This window comes from Cupressus sempervirens, unplaced genomic scaffold (genome assembly GCF_028749045.1).
Source record: "Cupressus sempervirens isolate cs-2001-9-10 unplaced genomic scaffold, ASM2874904v1 CseChr00s100002_03, whole genome shotgun sequence".
NCBI classification, from domain to species: domain Eukaryota; kingdom Viridiplantae; phylum Streptophyta; class Pinopsida; order Cupressales; family Cupressaceae; genus Cupressus; species Cupressus sempervirens.
In genome coordinates this window covers 1,019,021-1,042,647 of record NW_028322207.1, presented here as the reverse complement: position 1 = coordinate 1,042,647, position 23,627 = coordinate 1,019,021, and the positions used below count along the sequence as shown (strand labels likewise).

The following is a 23,627-nucleotide window of genomic DNA, read 5'->3' as shown; positions in this document are numbered from 1 at the left end:
TGGCTAAAAGACCTGCAGATCATGTGAAGTCGTTTGCCTGGTACATTGATTCAGGTCCCTCTCATCACTTCACTCACCGCAAACACTAGTTTATTGACTATCAGCCTTATTCATACTCTGTTATTTTTGGTGGTGAAGAAGAGCACATGGTTGTCGGTAAAGGCGACATTCAGATTCAGTCCGTTGGGAGGAATCTCATATTCCTTGATGTGTACTATGTTCTTGGGATGGAACTAAATCTACTCTCAATCAGTCAATTGCTGCGACATTCTCCACACTTGGCAGTCACCTTCAGTTCACATCAGTGCACCATTACTGATCAAGTGACTAAGTCTATAGTTGCAATGGGTCTTCAGGATCATGGTCTTTTTAGACTTACTGATTCTAGTGATTCTTAGGAATTGGCTATGGCTGCTCGGTGGTCTTCTGTTAGCACACTTTGGCATCAGCAATATGGGCACTTAAATGTACATTATCTCTCATAGCTTGCTCGAGATGACCTTGTTCTTGGATTGCTTGAGATTCAGACTCAATAGCTTGAAGTTTGTGACGCATGCCAAGCTGGAAAGCAACATCGCACACCTTTTACTAGTGGCAACTCATGGCGAGCTTCTATGGTGAGTGATATCTACAGCCCTATGGCCACTCCTGTTCTTGGGTCCAGATATTTTCTATTTTTTGTTGATGATTTCAGTAGAAAAATGTGGGTGTGTTTCGTTAAAATGAAATCAAATGCACTTCCTGTATTTCAAAAGTTTAAACCTTTAGTTGAAAAAGAGTCTGGGAAATCAATTATTACTTAGATCAGACAATGGGGGGAATTTTGTTCTAATGTTTTCTCCAGCTTCTTGGATACACATGGCATCAAACGCTAGTTAACCATACCCCACACGCCACAATAGAACAGTGTAGTTGAACATGAAACAAGACAATCACTGCGATGGCTCGATCCATGCTCGAACACAAACATGTTCTGAAGCAATTTTGAGTAGAAGCAATTGACACTGCAGTTTATCTGTTGAACCGGTCACCCATAGTGGCAGTCAAAGGTAAAACTCCGGAAGAGGCCTAATGAAGTTGTAAGCCCAGAATCAATCACCTAAAGTTTTTTGGCTCCCTTGCTTTTGTTTGGATCCCTGATGCTTCGCACACCAAGTTGGATGCCAAGAGTTAGAAACTCATGCTTGCTAGAGATAGAAGCCTTCACAAAGCCTACTGCCCAATCTGTTAAGACATCTCATCTCATCTACAGTCGTGATGTAGTCTTTGATGAGTAGGGAGGACCTTTCATGTATGCTTCTCCTATTCCTGATCCAGCAGACCAGCCTATGCAGGCTCATGATTTGGGAGTTCGACTTCCATTAGATCCACCTGATAGGAGGGCTCCAGTAGCTCTTGTAGCTCTAGTTATACCAGTGATACCTGTACAGACACCTCTGGCTTCTCCTGCAAGATCACCTCGCTTTGTAGATGCTTCACCTAAATTTAATCCAATTTTTTCTAATAAGGATCTTGTTGATCAAGCATCTCCTAGTACTAATGTTGGGTCATTCTCCTATCCGGCCTAAGTGGTGGGCTAAGACACTTGTTGATCTTCATGATGATGAGCTCATTGATGGGAGATCTGCTCGGAAAAAGAGGAAAATTGCAGATTTTGTTAACTTTGCTTTCATGGCCAACATTCACAGTGTGTTTCAACCTCAAACTATTCTAAGGCTAAAGGAATTCCAGAGTGAGAACAAGCCATGACATTTGAACACTAGAGCCTACTGAAGAACAACACCTAGGTCCTTTCTGATCTTCCACCAGGGAAGAAACCCATTGGCTACAAATGGGTCTACAAAATCAAATACAAATCGGATGGTACTTTGGATAAGTACAAAGCTCATTTAGTGACGAAGGGCTTTTCTTAGCGTCAGGGCATTGATTATGAGACCTTTGCTCCTACTGCAAAGATGAGCACCATCAGATTAGTCCTAGCCATGGCAGTACAATTTGGCTAGAAGGTCCATCAGATGGACGTCAAGAGTGCTTTTCCTGAATGGCAATCTCCATGAAGAGGTCTACATGACGCAACCTCCTGGTTTCAAGGTTGTTGGTAAAGACCATTAGGTTCTCAAATTGGTAAAAGCTCTCTATGGCTTGAAGCAGGCCCCTCAGGCATGGTACATAAAAATTGATAAGTACCTCAGTGATCAAGGCTTCAAGAAGAGTTCTTCAGACTCAAATCTGTACATCAAGACTACTGACAGTGACATCATCCTTCTAGTTATTTATGTGGATGATCTGATCATTACTGGTAGTTTGTCATCTTTGATTGAGGGAATCAAACAGAATTTATGCCAGTCTTTTGATATGACTGACCTTGGGCTCATGCATTATTGCCTTGGTGTTGAAGTTTGGCAACAGTCTTCTGGTATATTCATCTCTCAATCCAAATATGCTAGGGCCCTGTTAGACAAATTCCGTATGCAAGATTGCAAACCTGCATTTACACCTATGGAGGAAGGTCTCAAGTTATCAACAAAATTTGATTCTCCTTCTGTTGATGATACTACATACAAGCAACTAGTAGGCAGCCTCATCTACCTCTCTGCTACTAGGTCTGATATCAGCTTCGCATTCAACTATATTTCACACTTTATGACAGCTCCTAAGGCTGATCATTGGACGGCAGCAAAGCATGTGCTTCGTTATGTAAAGGGCACTTCAAATTATGGACTTCTATACTCTTAAAGTTCTAATCCTAAACTCAATGGGTTCACAGACTCAAATTGGGCAGGCTCTATTGATGATAAAAAGTCAACCTCTGGATATGTGTTCAATTTGGGATCCAGTGCAGTCACATGGACCAGTAAGAAGCAGCAGGCAGTTTCTCTCTCCTCTACAGAGGCAGAATACAGAGGGACTATTAAGGAAGGATGTGAAGCTATTTGGCTTCGTCGGATGCTTGGGGATATGCAGATGTCACTAGCAAGACCAACTACTCTGTTTTTTGATAATGAAGGCGTTATTAAGTTAGTACAAAATCCAGTCTTCCATGAACGAACCAAGCATGTGGATGTTCACTGTCATTACATACAACAGCTGGTTGAAGACGGGACTATAGATTTGTAGTATGTTCCTACCATAGATCAAACTGCAGACATTCTCACCAAGCCTCTTGGTCCTAATAAGTTTGTTCTAGATAGATTAACCATTAAGGGAGGGTATTACAATAATAGATAAGTCGTCTATTATTAGTTAATGGTTATCTATTGTAAATATGTAGTTAGCTTTAGTTAGCTTTCGCTTTTTTAGCTTTATCTATTAGAATAGTATATTTCTATTCTTTTTGATAGTTTCCTAAGGAAACATCACTTTATTCTTTTGTATAAATTGACCTTTCGGTCTCTGTTAATAACAAGCAAGTATTTACCAATTACCTCCGTAATAAAAGTGACGTGAATCAACAGGGTTAACCAGTAGAGAAATACCAAAAAACTAAAGAGTCAATAATTAGATTTAACAATAAGGTGCCCTCAATCAAGCTTCTACTGCTGTTGGAGTGTGTTATTCCTCACCATGTGGTTTTTTATCATTAATAATTGTGTTAGGTACTTTATGGGCACTTCAGCAGCATTTCATTTTATTCATCAGAACATCAGACACCGCTGTGCTTGCATAGATTTATTTCTGTTTTCACTTTGGAGTTTTTTATGTAATTCATATTCTAATTTCACATTGCAAACTATCTCATTGGTTTCTACTTTTGCTATTCATTTATCATCCTCATTGAATAGTTTATCTATATATTCCTTTTAATCTGGAAAGATACTTATGATATCAGACAGAATATTATAAACAGAAACAAAGAGCACGCCTATCTAACAGCTGCCAAAGCAGTAATGGTACCATATTACATTGATGATATATCTCTGCCAATAATCGAACGACACATCTTTCACTGGAGGGACAGAACCTATTTTAGGTCTTCCTTCACTGCATGCACATCTAATCAGCTATCGTTCTTCCATAAATCTATCCCATTTACTCTTTATATATTGGAATATGCAATTCCTATGTATTTCTTTATACACCATATGGTATCCTACATGTGCACTTACGGCATGTTCATGTGACAAGTCCAGAGATGCCATACAGCATCAATATAATCATTGGTTATTTCTGTTGACTGAATGTTTGGAAAACATGAATGCGTGAGCTTTTAAAATCAGTCCTTGTTTATCCCATAAACCAGCTCATCAAGATTTCTATAAAATTATCCCTCACAGTCATCTTTCTGAATAGCAACCTAAAGGATCAGGCCCTAATGAAGAGGTTGGAAGAAGAGATGAGAATGTTGGTGAATATCACTAGAAAAATTAATGGAAATATTTTCCGAGTATGGAATGTTGATGAATATCAATAGAATGTTAGACGAATCTTTCTTATTCTAAGAAAATGTTTTTAAAGGCTACATTCTGCTGAAAAACATATGATTTACTGTTAAAAAAATTACAAATCGGCAATTCCAATGGCTTTAAGTAAATTTTGTTACAAATTTAATCAATATATTTATAAAAGATTGAATCTTAAATTTGAAATTTGTGTGAAAAAAAAATAGCCAATCGACCAAAAACAGCCCATTAAAAATACTGATGATATTTTCAAGATAGAGTGAGCATGTTTACTACTTATTTACTGTCCTTGGTTAGCTCATCTTAAAAATGACCTAATGATGATTAGGGATTGATGCAAACTTTCTAGCAGCCTTCTCAAAGTCAAACTTTAAACAAATATTTTAACTGTTTGCCTGTTGAAGTGCAAACTTGGATGTCAGCTTTTATGGGGAGACAAAGTCCCTGCTTTCATGTTACTCAACCAATGCAATCACTTCTTGAATTAATATAAGATGGATTTCTCACCCAGAAAATGAAATAATGTGCATTAACAAGGAAGAACTATGAGGTTTACTAAAATATGTGGCATTGATTGCAGACACCCAACCAAGACTCTTCACTACTCTTTGGTGCATCTAAAATTAGTCCTGTTCTTTCTTTCCTTGTGATAAGGATTTCCCTGTCTCGTCTTGTATGTTTCTCACTCAATGATTAGGGATTTTGAAGCTGCTGATACAAGAAAAAATTCATCCTTTGGTCTTTATCTCAACCGAACCATCTTCTGGCAGGTTTTCTTTGCTATTACTAATGGGATGACATTGTCATTGAAACCACCCATTGTGGGTCTTTACCCATGGATACTGTCTCCTCTATCCACAGTGCAGCAAGGCTGGATGACTATCTAGTAAGACGAACTTCACCCATAATCTCCCCAATCTATCACAAACACTGAGGAACTTCTGAAAAAGAGGCAAACTTAAGTAAAAATCAGAAGCTTCCTTAAAAGAGAATCTATCTTCAACTCTTGGAATTGCCATCAGTTATTCTCAATGTTTCACAGGGTCTGGCAACCTCTACAAGTTATTCATTCCTCCATTTACCCTCTCCACACCTCCCATCCCCCATAAACCCCATCCCCAGAAATTCTTCTTTCTTGTATGGACAAAACCTGGCAAAAGACCAAGGAAAGTGCTTCTACATGGATCAGCAACATTTTCTGGAATATTTGTGGCAGACATGGAGCTTTTTTGCAAGCACTCAACGATTGAAGGGTAACTGATCTAAAATTTAGCAATGGTGGTAAATGCACAACATTGATTAAAGAAAATAAGGGCTTTTCAAATCAATTTTGCAGGGGTATCTGCTTAACCAATGGATCTTGATCGATACCTAACATTGAATAATGTTTAAAGCAATAAATAAAATTTGGAAGCCAGCAAGATAAAAAGAAAACATTTGAGTCATTGGGTGTGAATAAGATCAATTGTGTAGAGATACTTTGACAGAAGACATTGGGTACCTACTGTTTTGTGCCTTGAAAGACTCAACTGTCAATCCATCTGGATCAATGGCACTTAGAACATCAAATGAATTGATGTCAACAAACAGGTTTTTAAAAAGTTGGTATATTATTGGTTTCCGACTGTGAAGTAACACAATTGGCTGCAACTGCTGAAGCTTGTTATCATAACAATGAAGTAAGAAACATTGCAGAATAACTAAGGGAGTTATTGTTAAATATATGCAGGTATATATATATAACAAGGTTGCACGGGTACGGGTACGCATACTTTTCAAAATAGGGGACGGGGGTACGTGTGTATGCCTATTTTTTCTATATAATTAATATTTTATAGAAAATATAAAAATCAAAATATATGTCATGAGTCATAACATTGAGCATTCAAAACAAGAAATTTGAAATATATATATATATGCTATTGCTGAATGTTTAATGTTTAAAGTATTTTTCATAATAGGGGACGGAGGTACTTGGGTATGTCAAACTTATTTAAAAATTATACCTTTATATTTATACAACATCTGAAATTATGAGTCATGACAATGGTTTTTCAAAACAAGAACAGTGATAAAGTTTGCAAATGTAATGTATTGTTTTCAGTTTCAGATTTGCTATATGTTTGAAATAATAATACATGATAAATGCTTAGATGCATAACAAAGAAGGCAGACTTTAAACATGAACAAGAGGATCCTAAATCATATTACAATGACATATTGCAAATGATAAACTTATGACTTGAACAGTGATAAAGTTTATTGTTAATGAGTATCAAAGTTTCAAACTGATTTGGTATTGAATTACGTTTGATAAACAACAAGCTAATACAAAAATAAAAAACCAAAAAAAAAATCAGAATCTTAATCAAGGTCCTTAGCTATGATGCTCTCCACCGAGTACCCGGTATGTGGGATACGTGTACCCGGTACTTGGGTACGTGGGTACTCGATGGGTACGAGTACCAGGGGTGTGGGTACGAGTACTCATGCAACCTTGATATATAATTATTTTTCTCCTCTATATCTTTGAGAGGATGAAATATTTCTTCCTTAATATTTATCAGTGGTGCCCCTTCACTAAAGGGTCACCACTTATAATAATGTAATATAATATAATAATTATACTATTATATCATATAATATAATGATTATATTATCAATTTTAATCAAATCATAATATAATAATTATAATACAATTATTATATATTATAGTTATTTTATTATTAGTCAATAATAATAATTACATTATCATATGATTAATTATATCTTAATATTTCTATTATCACAATAGTATAATCATATTATCATAACTATTTATCTTATCTAGGTCAGCTTCAAAAAATTCATCCATAGCTACAAATCAACACTCCCTCTTAGTTAGGGAGGAATCCTTCTTGATAACTTCTAGTTCATCCTCCTGACACTATCTTCAACAAGCGATTACCTATATGTATATAGTACAAGTGAGAAGATGTATTAGTTCAGATAACCAACACATTAGTCATATGTTGGGTTATGATTAACTGATGCATTAATTGACTGATGATGACTGATGAGTGTAAACTGATAAAACATTATTTTATAATAATCAATGCATTTACTATAATTAGCGATGGTAGAGAACATATATTTTGTTAGATTAATTTAATTTATTTATGAGGGCAATATATCTAAATAAGTTATGATAAGTAATCAATTAATTTTATGGATTAATGTCTCAAATAATACCTTGTATTATTTGAAACATTGTTGTGAATCTGATATGTAAGCCTCCCGAGACTAACTTCAACACTCCATCTTAGCTAGGGAAGCTTTCATATTAGGTTTAGGTCATAATGATTAAGTCATTATGATTCAACATAAATATTGTAATAAATAATATGTGATATTGTAATAAATAATATGAAATATTGTAATAAATAATATGTCCTCAGATATCACTTTATGTGATATTGAACATTATGTTCTCGAATGCCACCTTATGTGATATTGAACATTAAGTTATGTCATGTTCTCGGATATCACCTCATCTGATATTAAAAATTAGATATATATTGTTAAGGAATGTCATTCGGAAATCACCTCATGTGATATTGAACATCTAATATCGGCCATTATGGCATGTTCTTCAGATACCACCTTAAGTGATATTGAACATTAGATATCAACGATTATGGCATGTTCTTCAAATACCACCTCAAGTGATATTGAACATGATGTTCCTAAAATACCACCTAAGTGATATTGAACATTAGGTATCTGCTATGTAGAGAATGTTATAAAAATTCAAGGGGGGTATTATTCAGAATATATTCAGATGATTTTTGAATTTTGATAATTTTCTAGGGGCTTTGTATGAAGCAAATTTCTGGAGACAAAAACCTTCAAGAATTCACCAAAGAAGTGAACTAAAACCTAGTTCTTGAATGAGGAAGATTCGTGACAGAGTCTATATTTGGGCTAAAATTGTAAAGTCTTCTGTCAGAGACAAATTGTTTCAGAGGTAATAATATTCTGCATCTATTTCTTATTTGAGAAAAGTAGATAATGTATTTTTGAATCCATAGAAAATTATTCTCGAAGTATAATATCCTAAATATTGTGTTTGGGCATGAGTTCTATGAAAGATTGTCTTATTTTATATTATGGGAATTAATTCTATGAAAAATTATATTATTTTATACTCTGAGAATCAGGGGCAAACAAGTGGTGGGACCCAAATTAATATTTGAGCCGGTTCACATATGGTTCAACAATTAAGATTACAAAGCTTGCCATGAAATATACAAGAGATTGACTTATGTTTAGAAGGTTGAATATCTTATTGAAATACATAAGTGATTCCCTATAGTTGGCTTAAAAAGTTATTGGTGAAATAATAAGCTCTTTGCATAAATACTTATGGGACAAACATTTGAGTTTATATTGGTTTTTCATATATGTAATTGTCGTGGTCGGGAACCATTTCCTCTGTATATAACTATGTCATTTCATCAACCAAAGCAGAAATCTTAAAATCCGCTTGGCATGAAATTCTCATATGATAGTTCTAGAGCACGTATGCCATGGTTACCATATTTACAATGATCATAAGGAACATCTATTCTTTGGGGCAATATCTATTTACGTTGAATAGAGAAGCCTTGCGAAGAAATAGTGTGGTTCTCATTAGCAAAGTGTTAGGAGGTAGATACATACAGAGATATGAGGACATGATCTGGAGTATTCAAAGCACTATTCTATATTATGAGGCCATGTAATGTCCCCTTTCTAGCATTCATAGCATGATGTTGTCATTAGCCTATTTCCCCACAGTCCCGTAGGCTAACTAGGACATTAAAGGGGCTTAGAGGCCATTTGGCCTAGACAGTTTCAGTTGCAGGTCTTTCTGAGGGGTTCTGGGGCAACTTTGGGCATACTTACTATTTATAGTAAGTCATCTTGGACATGGCCGAACATTCAGTCACAGTGGTATGTCGATGGTAATTGTTTAAAATTGACAGGAAAACTTATTTATCATTGATAAGATTTGTTATGCATTGATAAAGCCATTTTATAAAGTTAAATTTAAATATTTAACTTTATTAATGCATAGACTATAGTTTGTGGGAAATATTTAAATTAAAAGAGTTCCCTTTATTTTTATAACACATTGGAGACATAAGGTACATAAAGGGAGTTATGTTTTATCCCACATTGAGAAAACGAAGGATTGAGCTCTTGTGAGAACACTATAAAAGAAATGGAAGAGTTTTTTTTTTGTATGCTTGGATGAAGATTAATGTTATGTTGCTGGATATCTGATTATTGGGCTTGGAAGACGGAATCCCTCTTTGCTAGCATTCTCTTCGCTGTTGGAAGACACAGTCAGGAGGATCAAGGGTGTTTTCACTTCAGGAAACACACTGGGTTTCATTTGGGGCGTTCACATAAAGAAATTTACAAGGGTTTGAGGTGCAGATCTGAAGTTAGTTATTGCTATAGTGCCACATGAACAGTATTTTGCTACAGTACGGCATGAACAGTGTTGGTATCAAGTTTACTTGTTTTTTCCGGCTGATTAGAAGTTTGGAGGGCTGCCGACTACATCTGCAAAAGACTACGGCAACTAATTCTAGGTTTCTTCTGTCAAATTTTGATACTTTGCATAATAATTGTTGAATACAAGTTTGAATAGTTGTTGCAGCCTTTAAGGCAGCTGTAAGTGCACATCTACATTTAAAAATCACCCTTTTATCAGCAGATTGAAAGAGTTTCCACATTTTTCATATACTGTTGAATGTGTGCCAAGTGTTTGTGAAAATGTTATGATGTGTATTATGCATTTTAATGTCACTTCATAGTTTTTCGTAAATCTACTCATTGGAAAGCAATTTATTGAGGAAATCAGCTTTATGAGTTTGCATACAAAGTGTTTGACAATATTCCTTAAGTTAAATTTCTACAAGTCAAAGTTCAAATCAGGGGAGGATATTACAGTGGTATCAGAGCTATAAGTCCTGCCATCCTGTGGAGGTCTTATAGGAAATTTGGAACTAGTGGATAGAGGGGAAAGTGTTTGATGAAATGTCAAAACACTAAAATCAGAGAATTTATGTTTGAGCATGCGACAGGGGCCTTATAATTTTCGCAATACCAGAGCAAGACAAAGTAGGAGTTCAGACCTGCAAAGCAAACAGTCTAATTCATCTGTACAGGGGGGTATAGAATCCAGTCATACAGACACAGCGGAGGTATTCTTTGATCAAGACAGCAATATGGGTGACCGAGATGACAGGAATACAAGATTAGGTGGAGGCGGGAATGCCGGTCCAAAGCCTGGAGAGGAAAGATTCTTACAGTTATTAGAGACCTTGGTGCAGGGTCAGCGAGTAGCAGAACAAAGGGCACAAGAACAGAATCAAAGATTGGATCTTATGATGCAGATGATGGCTCGTCAAATGGGGTTGAATGCTAACATGGGTGGAGGAAATAATCAGAATGGTAACAATCAGAATGGAAATGATCAGGATGGGACACATAATGGAGATGAACAAGTTGGGAACAATTTCGGTCATGCACCCCAGTGAGCTAGGACAGTGAGTTCAAGGCCCATGATTCCTACATTTCCTCCTAAAGCTCCAGAGCAGCTCGTACCAGAGCCCCAGATTACTGATATACAGGACCAGTTGAGGAGAGATTGGGAAGCTGAAGAGCCATATTTTACTGCTGCAATTACCTTTAGGGAGTATATGGATGTGCGGATGAAACATATGCCACGTGGACATGACAGGAACCAGAGCTATGAGCTACGTAAGAAAGTAGGGAGACTTGAGTTACCATATTATGATGGCTCAGGAAAGTCTACAGCAAGAGCTTGGGTTCAAAAGCTTGACACATACTTTCAATTGAACCCTATGCCCGAGGAAGAAGCTATTAAGTACGCAGCAATTCATCTAGATGGGTTAGCACATGGGTGGTGGCATCATGGTATGGTCACTATGGGACATGCACACATTACCTCATATGTGGAGTTTACAGAGAGGCTAATTGAACGTTTTGATAGGAAGGATCCAGAACTCCATTTCAAGGAGTTAGCTCAGCTTAAACAGTGGGGATCATTGGAAACATACATTTCAGAGTTTCAGAAACTTGCAGTGTTAGTAACAGATGTATCTGAACGGAGGATACTAGTTCTATTTATGGATGGGTTAGCTGATCCGTTGAGAGGGTGGATTAAAGCTCTCAACCCTCCCACTTTGCAGGAAGCCATTAAGAAAGCTCGTGACATGGATTCCTCTTCATCTTCAAAAAATAAATTCCAGGCAAAGAGCTTCCCTTCAAGGAAAGATAAGGACAGGAAACCTTTTCATAAAGAGGTTCAGCCAACTAAGGAGGAAAGTAAGAGGTTGGACAATGAGACACTTAATGATCTCAGGAAGAAGAAGCTTTGTTTTCATTGCAGGGAGCCTTGGGATTTGTCACATAAGTGTCCATTGAAAGCAAAAGCTAAGCAGATGGAGTACTTTTCAGCCGAAGAGTCAGTAGATGGAGATTCAGAGCAGTCATCCGAATCAGATGGAGATGATGATAGTTCTTCACAGGAGGAAGCACGCGGTGATAGCACGATAACTCAGTTGTCAAGTATACAGGAGGCCGTCACTTTCAGAGTTAGGGGAACCTTGGATGGACAGAGAGTTGTGGCACTCATTGATACAGGGGCGACACATAACTTCATTGATGAGAAGTTTGTGACACGCAGAGGGCTACATACAGAGGAGCATAGGGGATTTAAGGTGATGGTTGCCGATGGCTTCAAAATTGAATGTACCAAGAAAATCTCCAACTTGCAGCTTTGTTTGGGAGATTATGACATGACAAGAGATTTCTTTGTGGTCAACATTGGTGATCAGGATATGGTGCTTGGGATAAACTGGATGAAGTCTCTGGTAGAGTTTACATTTAACCTTGAGAAAATGGAAATGAGGTTTGAGGCAAATGGTAAGAAGATAGTGCTCAGAGGTTGGTCAGATGGGAGACTTCGAGTGGTGTCACTCAAGTGGATGCAGAGTTTCTTTAGACATGATCAGGTGCAATGGGCAGCAGAGTTTAGAGTAATGCCTGAGATGACAGAGCAGCATAAACAAGAGTATCCAACTGATGTACAAAAAATAATAACCAAACATACTAAGGTGTTTGGTGAGATACCTCCAGGGAGACCCCCGGATAGGGGAATCGAGCATGTTATTGAATTAGAGGAAGGGGCTAAGCCAGTTATCATCACACCTTACCGCCATCCGAAGAGATGTAAGGATGAAATAGAAAAGGCAATTAAGGAGTTGATTGACATGGGGCACATACGGCCAAGCAAAAGTCCTTTCGCTTCTTCAGTAGTATTGGTGAAGAAGGATGGTACAATGAGGATGTGCATTGATTATTGGGAGCTAAACAAGAAGACAATCAAGAACTGATACCCTATCCCGCGCATCGATGAGCTTATTGATGAATTGCATGGTGCATGCTACTTCTCCAAGATTGATTTGAGATCCGGCTACCATCAGATACGGGTTAGAGAGGTGGATGTGGAGAAGACAGCTTTTAGATGCCACTATGGACATTTTGAGTTCTTGGTCATGCCCTTTGGGTTGACAAATGCCCCTGCCACTTTCCAGTCCTGTATGAATAGAGTGTTCAGAGATCAGTTGAGGAAGTTTGTGTTGATATTTTTTGATGATATACTGATATACAGCTGTACTTGGGAAGAACATTTGAAGCATATTGATACAGTGCTCAGTATTCTAGAGAGGGAGTCATTATATGCCAAGATGAGTAAATGTGAGTTTGGGATGACAAAGTTGCTCTATCTAGGGCATATTATTAGTGCAGGAAGTGTTCGAGTTGACCCAGACAAGATCAGGGCCATTCTGGATTGGCCACCACCGAGGAACACTTCACAACTCAAGGGATTTCTCGGGCTTTGTGGGTTCTACCGCAGATTTGTGAAGGGATTTTCACAGATAGCAGCACCACTTACAGATTTGACACGGAAAGATAGTTTCAAGTGGTCAGAGAGGGCTCAGGATTGTTTTGACAGGTTTAAGGAGCTGATGAGTACATGTCCTGTTTTAGCCATTCCAGATTTCACCAGGCCCTTTGAGCTGCAGTGTGATGCCTCGGGAGAGGGCATAGGAGCTGTTCTCATGCAAGACAAACATCCCATCGCATATGAGAGTAGAAAATTACGAGGTGTGGAGAGAACCTATAGCATCTATGACAAAGAGATGCTAGCAATCATGCACGCGCTAGCTAAGTTCAGGCAGTACTTAGTGGAAAGCCGATTCACAGTAAAAACAGATCATAATAGCTTGAAACATTTCCTTGGACAGAAGGACCTTAATAACAGGCAACAGAAATGGGTGAGTAAATTATAGGCCTATGATTTCGACATAGCCTATGTCAAAGGGAAGAAAAATATTGTTGCAAATGCTTTATCTAGAAGGCCTCATTTGCTTACTGTTGGGATAGTCATGGATGATTGGAGAGAGATGATCTTGGCAGAATATGCTAAGGATAGTTGGGCATCTAGCATTATTGAGGGAGCTATTCAAGATAGTCGATACACTGTCGTAAATGATCTGATCATCTACAAGGAAAGGATTTATTTAGTACCCGGGTCTGCTATGAAGCAAAAGATTTTGAGGGCATTTCATGATTCACCAATGGCAGGACATCCCGGATTCTTTAAGACATATCAGTAGGTGAGAGAGCACTTCACTTGGAAAGGACTCAAATCAGAGGTGCTTCAGTTTGTGAGGGAATGTCCTATGTGTCAGCAGAACAAACAGGAACATTATTTTCCGGGTGGTTTACTACAGCCCCTACCCATACCAGAGAAGAAGTGGGATAGCATTTCCACGGATTTTATCACAGGCCTCCCCAAGGCACAGGGTCAGGATTGTATCTTTGTTGTGGTAGACAGATTGGCGAAATTTGCACATTTCTTTGCAATTTCGTCTACATATTCAGCAGCACAAACAGCAGAACTATTTTTTCGAGAGGTATTCAGACTACATGGGATACCACGGAGCATAGTCAGTGACAAAGACAGCAGATTTATGAGCCACTTTTGGCAGGAGTTGTTCAGGTTATGTGGAACAGAGCTCACTCCGAGTACCAGCTACCACCCCCAAACTAATGGGCAGACAGAGATAGTGAACAAATGGGTTGAGGGGTACCTTCGAAACTACATTGCAGGAGAGCAGAAGGCTTGGGTGAAGTGGCTACATCTAGGGGAGTACTGCTATAATACCTCTTTCCATATGTCTATTCAAATGTCCCCTTTTATGGCACTGTACGGGTATGATGCTCCTAATTTTTTGGATTTGTTATTTGGGGACAGCAGGGTGCCTAAGGCCAAAGATACTTTGCAGGAGTGCCAGGACATTATGCGATCCTTGAAAGAAAATTTGCAAAAAGCACAAAATCAGCAGAAGCAATATGCTGATCAGCACAGGGCTGAGAGGTCTTTTGAGGTGGGAGATATGATGTACCTCATGTTACAGCCGTATAGACAGTCCTCTCTCAAGAAGAGTGGAGCAGAGAAATTGAAACCATGCTACTATGGACCGTTCAAAGTAATCAGGAGAGTGGGCGAAGTAGCTTATGAGTTGGAGTTGCCTACAGACAGTAAAGTGCATAATGTGTTCCATGTGTCACGCCTTAAGAAGGCATTGGGTCACAATGTGGTGCCTTCAGTAGTATTGCCACCTCTTGATGATGAGGGAAAGCTTATCTTGGTTCCCGAGGCCATACTTGACTCCAGGGAGAGGGTGCTTCGCAGGAGGACTATCAGGGAGTATCTAGTGAAGTGGAGGAACCTACCTGTCGAGGATGCTACTTGGGAAAATGAGCAAATATTACAGCATCCAGAGCTGAAATTGCTTGAGGACAAGCAATTTTGAGAAGGGCGGACTGTAATGTCCCCTTTCTAGCATTCATAGCATGATGTTGTCGTTAGCCTATTTCCCCACAGTCTCGTAGGCTAACTAGGACATTAAAGGGGCTTAGAGGCCATTTGGCCTAGACAGTTTCAGTTGCAGGTCTTTCTGAGGGGTTCTGGGGCAACTTTGGGCATACTTACTATTTATAGTAAGTCATCTTGGACATGGCCGAACATTCAGTCACAGTGGTATGTCGATGGTAATTGTTTAAAATCGACAGGAAAACTTATTTATCATTGATAAGATTTGTTATGCATTGATAAAGCCATTTTATAAAGTTAAATTTAAATATTTAACTTTATTAATGCATAGACTATAGTTTGTGGGAAATATTTAAATTAAAAGAGTTCCCTTTATTTTTATAACACATTGGAGACATAAGGTACATAAAGGGAGTTATGTTTTATCCCACATTGAGAAAACGAAGAATTGAGCTCTTGTGAGAACACTATAAAAGAAATGGAAGAGTTTTTTTTTGTATGCTTGGATGAAGATTAATGTTATGTTGCTGGATATCTGATTATCGGGCTTGGAGGACGGAATCCCTCTTTGCTAGCATTCTCTTCGCTGTTGGAAGACACAGTCAGGAGGATCAAGGGTGTTTTCACTTCAGGAAACACACTGGGTTTCATTTGGGGCGTTCACATAAAGAAATTTACAAGGGTTTGAGGTGCAGATCTGAAGTTAGTTATTGCTATAGTGCCGCATGAACAGTATTTTGCTACAGTACGGCGTGAACAGTGTTGGTATCAAGTTTACTTGTTTTTTCCAGCTGATTAGAAGTTTGGAGGGCTGCCGACTACATCTGCAAAATACTACGGCAACTAATTCCAGGTTTCTTCTGTCAAATTTTGATACTTTGCATAATAATTGTTGAATACAAGTCTAAATAGTTGTTGCAGCCTTTAAGGCAGCTGTAAGTGCACATCTACATTGAAAAATCACCCTTTTATCAGCAGATTGAAAGAGTTTCCACATTTTTCATATGCTGTTGAATGTGTGCCAAGTGTTTGTGAAAATGTTATGATGTGTATTATGCATTTTAATGTCACTTCATAGTTGTTCGTAAATCTACTTATTGGAAAGCAATTTATTGAGGAAATCAGCTTTATGAGTTTGCATACAAAGTGTTTGACAATATTCCTTAAGTTAAATTTCTACAAGTCAAAGTTCAAATCAGGGGAGGATATTACAGGCCAGTCACGTAAGCAGTTAGGAGGCAGCATTTGGTGTTTAAGGAGTCATGGCTTATATTCCATACAGCCACACCAAAGACAATCACGCTGACCTAGCTGACTTGACAGGGAGACACAAATAACAGAGAGTCGGGTTTCACTGGATGCTATTGGGACATGAGTCACATGCACAATCTGAACTCAACTTTCTGCCATAACCAACCACGCCTGAAGGAGAATCTTAATCGGTTATGTCTCAGAATTCTCAATCATAGGTGCACCGACTGAGATTATGATTTGCTGCAATATTTCTGCCTTGCCTATTCGTCACAATTTTATGTTGTATTGTAAAATCGAACATATACAAATCTGTAGCAACTTTATAACCTCAGAGAGAACAAGTGATTGGTGAAATTCGGAACTATTAAGTGTATTATGTTGTGTATACTTCAGCACTGAACATCATACATCCAATCTCAGTTAGACCAATATCTTATTTATCTCAGACAAAACAGCTTTTATTATTTGATGTCACATGCCAAACGTTCGATATAATGTCTTGAGGAGTTAGTGTTTATTCCTGAATAATATAATCACATGAATGTTTGATTTTAATGGTTTTTTTAATGACCTAGTGATTTGTGTTGAAATCAGCAATTAGTTTTAGTAAGAATTCTTACACAGCAATCCTAAGGTCCATCCAACTTTGGACTAAGGATGGGATCCAATAGGGGCACTTCAGGATTTAAGAGTAGGAAGTCCCATGGAATTAAAAATAAAAAATTGGTTCAGCACTAATTAGAATCTTTCCTCATAAATAGCAGCCTCAACATTTTAGGGCTGCAAATTTAAGTGGGTTGAAAAGTGCGGAGTTATTGACCCAATAGCTTAGCCTTTTTTCTTCAACTTGTCAATAATCTCAAGTTTTTCAAGTTTATGCAATTGATTTTTTTATTATTTTCTATTTATTACTCAACATGCTAAATAAGACTCTACCCATGAAACCACCAACTTCCATGTATTTTGGAGCAAAAATTTTTAAGCATATATTTAACTATAAAACTCATCTGCCCATCTACTTTATAATAATCCTAAAAATTCTCAGCTGCACTCATTGAGATTTTTTAGGAAAAACACTCCCCATGGGACCCCACCCTAACTGATCTTGACTTCTAAAAGATTAACAACAGCTTTTACCTATGCCAAACAGATTTGGAAGAGGCGGAGTTGGGATTTGGGACAGTGAGATTGCAAATGTTAAAACTAGAGCCCAGAAATCAATAAAGATAACGAGCAACAAGGAAAAGATAAAACTGAAACAAAGACACCAGAAATATCTTGGGAAAACCCTTCTAGAATGAAGGGAAAAACCCAGCCACACAACAAAACTTATCATTTTATTGATAATAGATTTCAAGTGTAAAATTCCTATCACTTAACATGATATTAATAACTTAAGGAGAGACTCTTCACATTCCAACTGAAGGTCTCTCCAAATTCCCAAAATGAGACTCCTTATTACAAATACAATAACAACTCTTTGAGTTTCCACGCCTCAATGCATGTCGAATGACACGTATCATTATATTTAATATTAAAATTTAAACATAAGTGTCCTTTTCAGCTGAACGTAACAATAACAGTAATAACATTCATATTTCAAGAGATAAAGATCTCTATCGCAGCTACCATCTTCAACAGCAAAATCTAGTAAATACAGCTGAAAATGAAATGCCATCATCACAAATCACAAGACACTGCTCCATCTACAAATGAGAGAATGGAAAGACCTCTTTCAAGTTTTCAGCACTACAATTTTCTTAATGTTACTAATCTATTATTTTATTATTTTATTTTAAATAGAACCTTTACTTGTTTCTCATTTTATTTTATTTTATTTTATTGTAACTTGTTATTTTTAAATTTTTTATAGTTAGACATCTTACTCAAACAAAAAAAAATTAAAAAAATTTAACAAAAATTTAAAAAAATCGTGAGTTTCAATTTAATAGCTCTTTTAATTTAAATTTATTCCTTACAGTAAAATCATTTTCAAATTTAAATGTATAATGAAAAATATTTATAATTTACAATATTAGTGTCTTTCTCCTCATCGTCCTATGATTGGCCAGATAAATCATGACTGGCAGTTTCAGTCTTTTTCTGAGAAAGTTCATAGATATCAGGTCACCTGATCAGTGATTCGTGAGCTTATAAATTTGCTCACTTTGTCCCAAGATCTTTCACTTGGTTCTTGTTTAATACATTTGGGAATTTTATTTTATTTTTTAACAAACACAAACATGCACTTCTATTGTGTATGTATAGTCTAAATTGGCTGTGTAATTGACAGTTGTTCTTTGAACCCTACACCAAAAATGACTTATACACTGATACAAAGACATACGTATGTAGTAAACTACAACAAAGTTTGCTTACATAAAATCGATACAAGACTGATAAATCACATCTAAATGAAAGCATTAAAGAATTTCCCCTTTGCCAAGGTTGGTTGAGGTGGTTGCATGGAGTTGGACCAATCTGTCAAAAAAACAAATCTAATGGAACATGCAGCAATGCAGGAGTAGTTCAAGTTTCAGAGCCTTCATGTATCTTATTTAATATTCTGAGGTCCTCAAATGAAACATGTTTATAGAATGTCATACATAAAAATGCATTTAAATTGTAAATTTATATTCTATCTAGACTAGCATTCACGTAGTTTTATCCATTAATTTTCTGCAATAAAGATCAGGAATTTTGCATCAAATAACTTGAACTAAACAATTGCATGCCATGTGATACTAGGCAATATTCAAGAATTGAAAATGAAACAAGAAATAATTACCTCATGCCTCCTAGAACATTTAAAAATAGGAGATCCTGGTTTAGCCATGAAATCTCCCTCTTGACCTCCAATAACATAGAGTCGATTGTCTACCACAATACATGCCCTGAGATTATGACAGAATTGTTAACCATGTGAAGAAAACTATTAATCAACATTAAACATGCTAATATAAATTACTGTAAATTGCTCTTGCTATTTTTTAGAGAAGATTTTCCTATATATATAAATATATCTCATGTTAAGCTAAGATACTGGTGCGTCTGGAAAATTGACAGATGCAGGTGCATCGGTGCTTTTGGGTGCTGCGCTGGTTCTGCTTGTGCTATGCTACCTTGTTATGTTTGTTCTACCACAATCTATATCGCATATATTATGCTTGTTCCTTGCATGTGTTGACTTGGCACCAAGCAAATATTTTGGATTTGCTGGCAGTATGTTTTATAAAGTTAATGATTCCTATTAATGCAAAAATTTGCACCCTGTTAAACTAAACAAGTTTAACAACTTTGCCTAACATGGGATTCATTTCTGCATGTGGGAAATGCGAAATTAGAAATGAAACCTCCTAGAGATTCTAGGCTGGTTCCTATTGGATAATCACTGATAACTCCAGAAAAACTAACATGAACTTGTGGCGAAAAGGGATAGAATTACTAAAATAAACCTAAGATCTTAAACTCTAAACTAGAGAATCAGGTGATACACCGAAATATGGATACAAAATGCATGAACAGCTTCACTTTGGTATATTCTCTCTATGACTTGAACATTTCTACTTTGTAAAGGTTTGCATAAATATTTCACAATGAGGTTTTTGAAAAAAAAGCTATAGAAACAATATTATTTCACTTAACAGTCCTAAGAAATGGCACACAATGTAACCTGCAAATAGACTTACACTCTTGCAATTTGGTAAGGGTTGAGACAGAAACAAAGGAGTCCTAAAACTCACAGATTTATCTTATCAATCAAACTTTTACATAAAACTGCAGAGAAAAGGAAAAGGCTTGTAATCAATCCCAAGAAAATTACTCTAAAATGCTCCAATTCATATATCTTGTTCAAAAAATTGAGTTACAAAAGGCAAAAAAATATCTTAAGGACACCAGAAAATAAGTCACAAAATCCCTTTTTTGCATAATCAGAACTCCCTCCAAAATCAGAGTTCAAAATACTAAATACAAACCCCTTCAAATCCATGAAAAATGCCTCTGAAAAGGGAGTCATAATCACTGAAAATGATGATTCACCTTTGAAAAAGGTCCACTAAGTCATAAAGAGACTTATGACTCACTAAAACTGCCCTCAAAAGACTCAAAATGTCAATAAATGGCCTCAAACTGCCAAGAAAAAGTCAAAATCCGACCCACAGTCCTGAAATGACTCAAAATTAAGATACTCTCTCCATGACTTTAAATCAAGGTTGCACGAGTACGTGGGTACGGGAACGGGGACGGGTACGGGTACGGGTATGCATATTTTTCAAAATAGGGGACGGGGGTACGTGTGTATGCCTATTTTTTCTATATTATTAATATTTTATAGAAAATATAAAAATCAAAATGTGTCATGAGTCATGACATTGAGCATTCAAAACAAGAAATTTGAAATATATATATATATGCTATTGCTGAATGTTTAATGCTTAAAGTATTTTTCATAATAGGGGATGGATGTACTTGGGTATGTCAAACTTATTTAAAAATTATACCTTTATATTTATAAAAAATCTGAAATTATGAGTCATGACAATGGTTTTTCAAAACAAGAACAGTGATAAAGTTTGCAAATGTAATGTATTGTTTTCAGTTTCAGATTTTCTATATGTTTGAAATAATAATACATGATAAATGCTTAGATGCATAACAAAGAAGGCAGACTTTAAACATGAACAAGAGGATCCTAAATCATATAACAATGACATATTGCAAATGATAAACTTATGACTTGAACAGTGATAAAGTTTATTGTTAATGAGTATCAAAGTTTCAAACTGATTTGGTATTGAATTAAGTTTTGATAAACAACAAGCTAATACAAAAATAAAAAACCAAAAAAAAAATCAGAATCTTAATCAAGGTCCTTAGCTATGATGCTCTCCACCGAGTACCCGGTACGTGGGATACGTGTACCCGGTACTTGGGTTCGTGGGTACTCAGTGGGTACGAGTACCAGGGGTGTGGGTACGAGTACCCATGCAACCTTACTTTAAATGATATTAAAAATGCCTAGTCAAGGATTAAATTCGACCCTACATTTGGCTCCTATAATTCCTTCTCATGATTTAGTCTTGCCTAACATTTCTCCTCCTTTCCTTCTTTAAGCACATGTCACTTTATAACTTAATGACCATGGCATATAAAAAAGTCTATCAGCCTTTATTTTGCATGAAGAATAGAAAATATTAAATGATTTCTAATGATATCATTAATATTTTCTTTTTACAACAAAGACTTATATAAAAAATAAAGAGAAGGTTCATTAAAATAATTAATAAACTTACACATATGCCATAATATCTAAGTCCACATAAAAATTGGCAAATAAACTCCAACCTATAATCATCGATTTGTAAAAGGGTTTGAAGGAAGCGGACTTCAAAACTTATGAAAAAGAATAAAGGGATGAATTATATAATTTCTCATAACCCTAAAGTTGCTCATTTTGCATTTTCTTGGAAAGGACTTGTGGCTAGGGTTTGACAGTAGCCTTGGGAACTTTTAAAAGAGGATAATGTTGTTCATTTTCAACTTGCTGAAGCTCATTTTGAGCCGCTATAGTTTTGCTATTTCTTTATGCAAGTTGGGCATATTTATCTGAGCCGCCATGCTTTGAAGGTTATCTTGGCAAATATTTATCATTTGTGACTTTATTTCTTACAGACACGAGGATTTTTGCTCTTAAATCGATTCTGCTGAGCACATTTAAATGTTTTTTCAATAAACCCGAAATGGGGTTTTCCCTTCCTCTTTTTGAAGTCATACTGTCATTTCGTGCTGCTGTAAATTTCTTGAATTTTCTGATCTGCTACTGTATTCTGTTTGCAAGAAAATGTGATTTGCTTTGAATACACTCAATTTTTTGGGGTTTTCACGTCCTCCATTTGCTAGCTTTAACTTTTCTGTTTGTGTCTCTTTGCTAGATCCATGCCTTGACTGAATGCTCACTTGAATGAGCTACTCTATCTTCTTTGCAAATCTGGGCGAGTTCGAGCTCTTGATATCGTGACTCCTTTTCCTCTCTACAGATTTACAAATCATCTCTTAGTTGCATTCAGATTAATAACCATACATAAGGGTTTTGATAGGTTTTTTTCCTTTGGCTGCCATTGTGATTAGAATGAAGATTCCTTGAAGTCATCATTTGAGCGCTTGCTATTGTCTTGATATTCTGAGTGCATTTTTCTTCTGCATTTTGTAAGACATCTAGAATTAATGAAGCTAGAAAATGCCATGAGAATTATATTGGAATATTTTCTTTTGTAGATGCAAGGATTCTTTGTTATTATTTGCACGACTTCTTCTTCTACTTGTTTGAAAGCCTTGATTACTTGTTGTTTGTTAAAGCCTTGATTACTTGTTGTTTGTTATATTGAAGGCCTCTGAAACTTAAAACTGCCATATCTGCTTGCTATTAGTTGAATCATGGAAAATTGCATTTGAGTGCCTACTTCAGATTACTCCTGCTGAAAGTTATAAAGATAGATAGTTTTGTTGGAAAATTCAAGTATTACACACACTTCATTCACATCCTCTGCTGATTTTATATTATCCATCCTATAACTTTTGTAACTTTTGTAACTTTTGTATACCTGTTACAGTTGAAAATTGATGTCTTCATGTGAATTTGCAAGATTTTTGGTGGAGACTTTGTCGATCATGCTTCTTTTGATTTGTTGGAATGACACTTGCAGTTGATGTAAGTTTTGAGGCTGCTGTTATAAAAACTTTTCCATGAATCTGGATTGCTTGCAAGCTCTTGCTCACTAGTTGTTGAAATCTGGAAGATTATGGATGTATTGCTTTTCTTCTGACACAATGTATGACTTCAGCATATGTGTTTTTATCTATATGCTCCACTTCTTCAGCTTGCTCATGAAATCACATAACTGATGAAATTTTGCTTTAATGGCCTTTTGCATATCTCATACTGCTACAACTTTGTGGAAACCATAAGTAAAACAATTCTTATTATTAAGAACATAATCCGCTGTATAATT

At 36.5% G+C, this 23,627-nt stretch overlaps 1 protein-coding gene across 1 annotated transcript in view; it reads right to left on the bottom strand.

Moving 5' to 3' along the window:
* LOC149527820 (kelch repeat-containing protein At3g27220-like) overlaps nucleotides 1-23,627 on the bottom strand; it is an 83,533-nt gene that overhangs the window by 9,534 nt on the left and 50,372 nt on the right. The window contains exon 5 of the mRNA XM_089812092.1: nucleotides 19,406-19,511. Within this exon, the coding sequence (XP_089668218.1) occupies nucleotides 19,406-19,511 (106 nt within the window). The remainder of the gene's footprint in view (nucleotides 1-19,405; nucleotides 19,512-23,627) is intronic.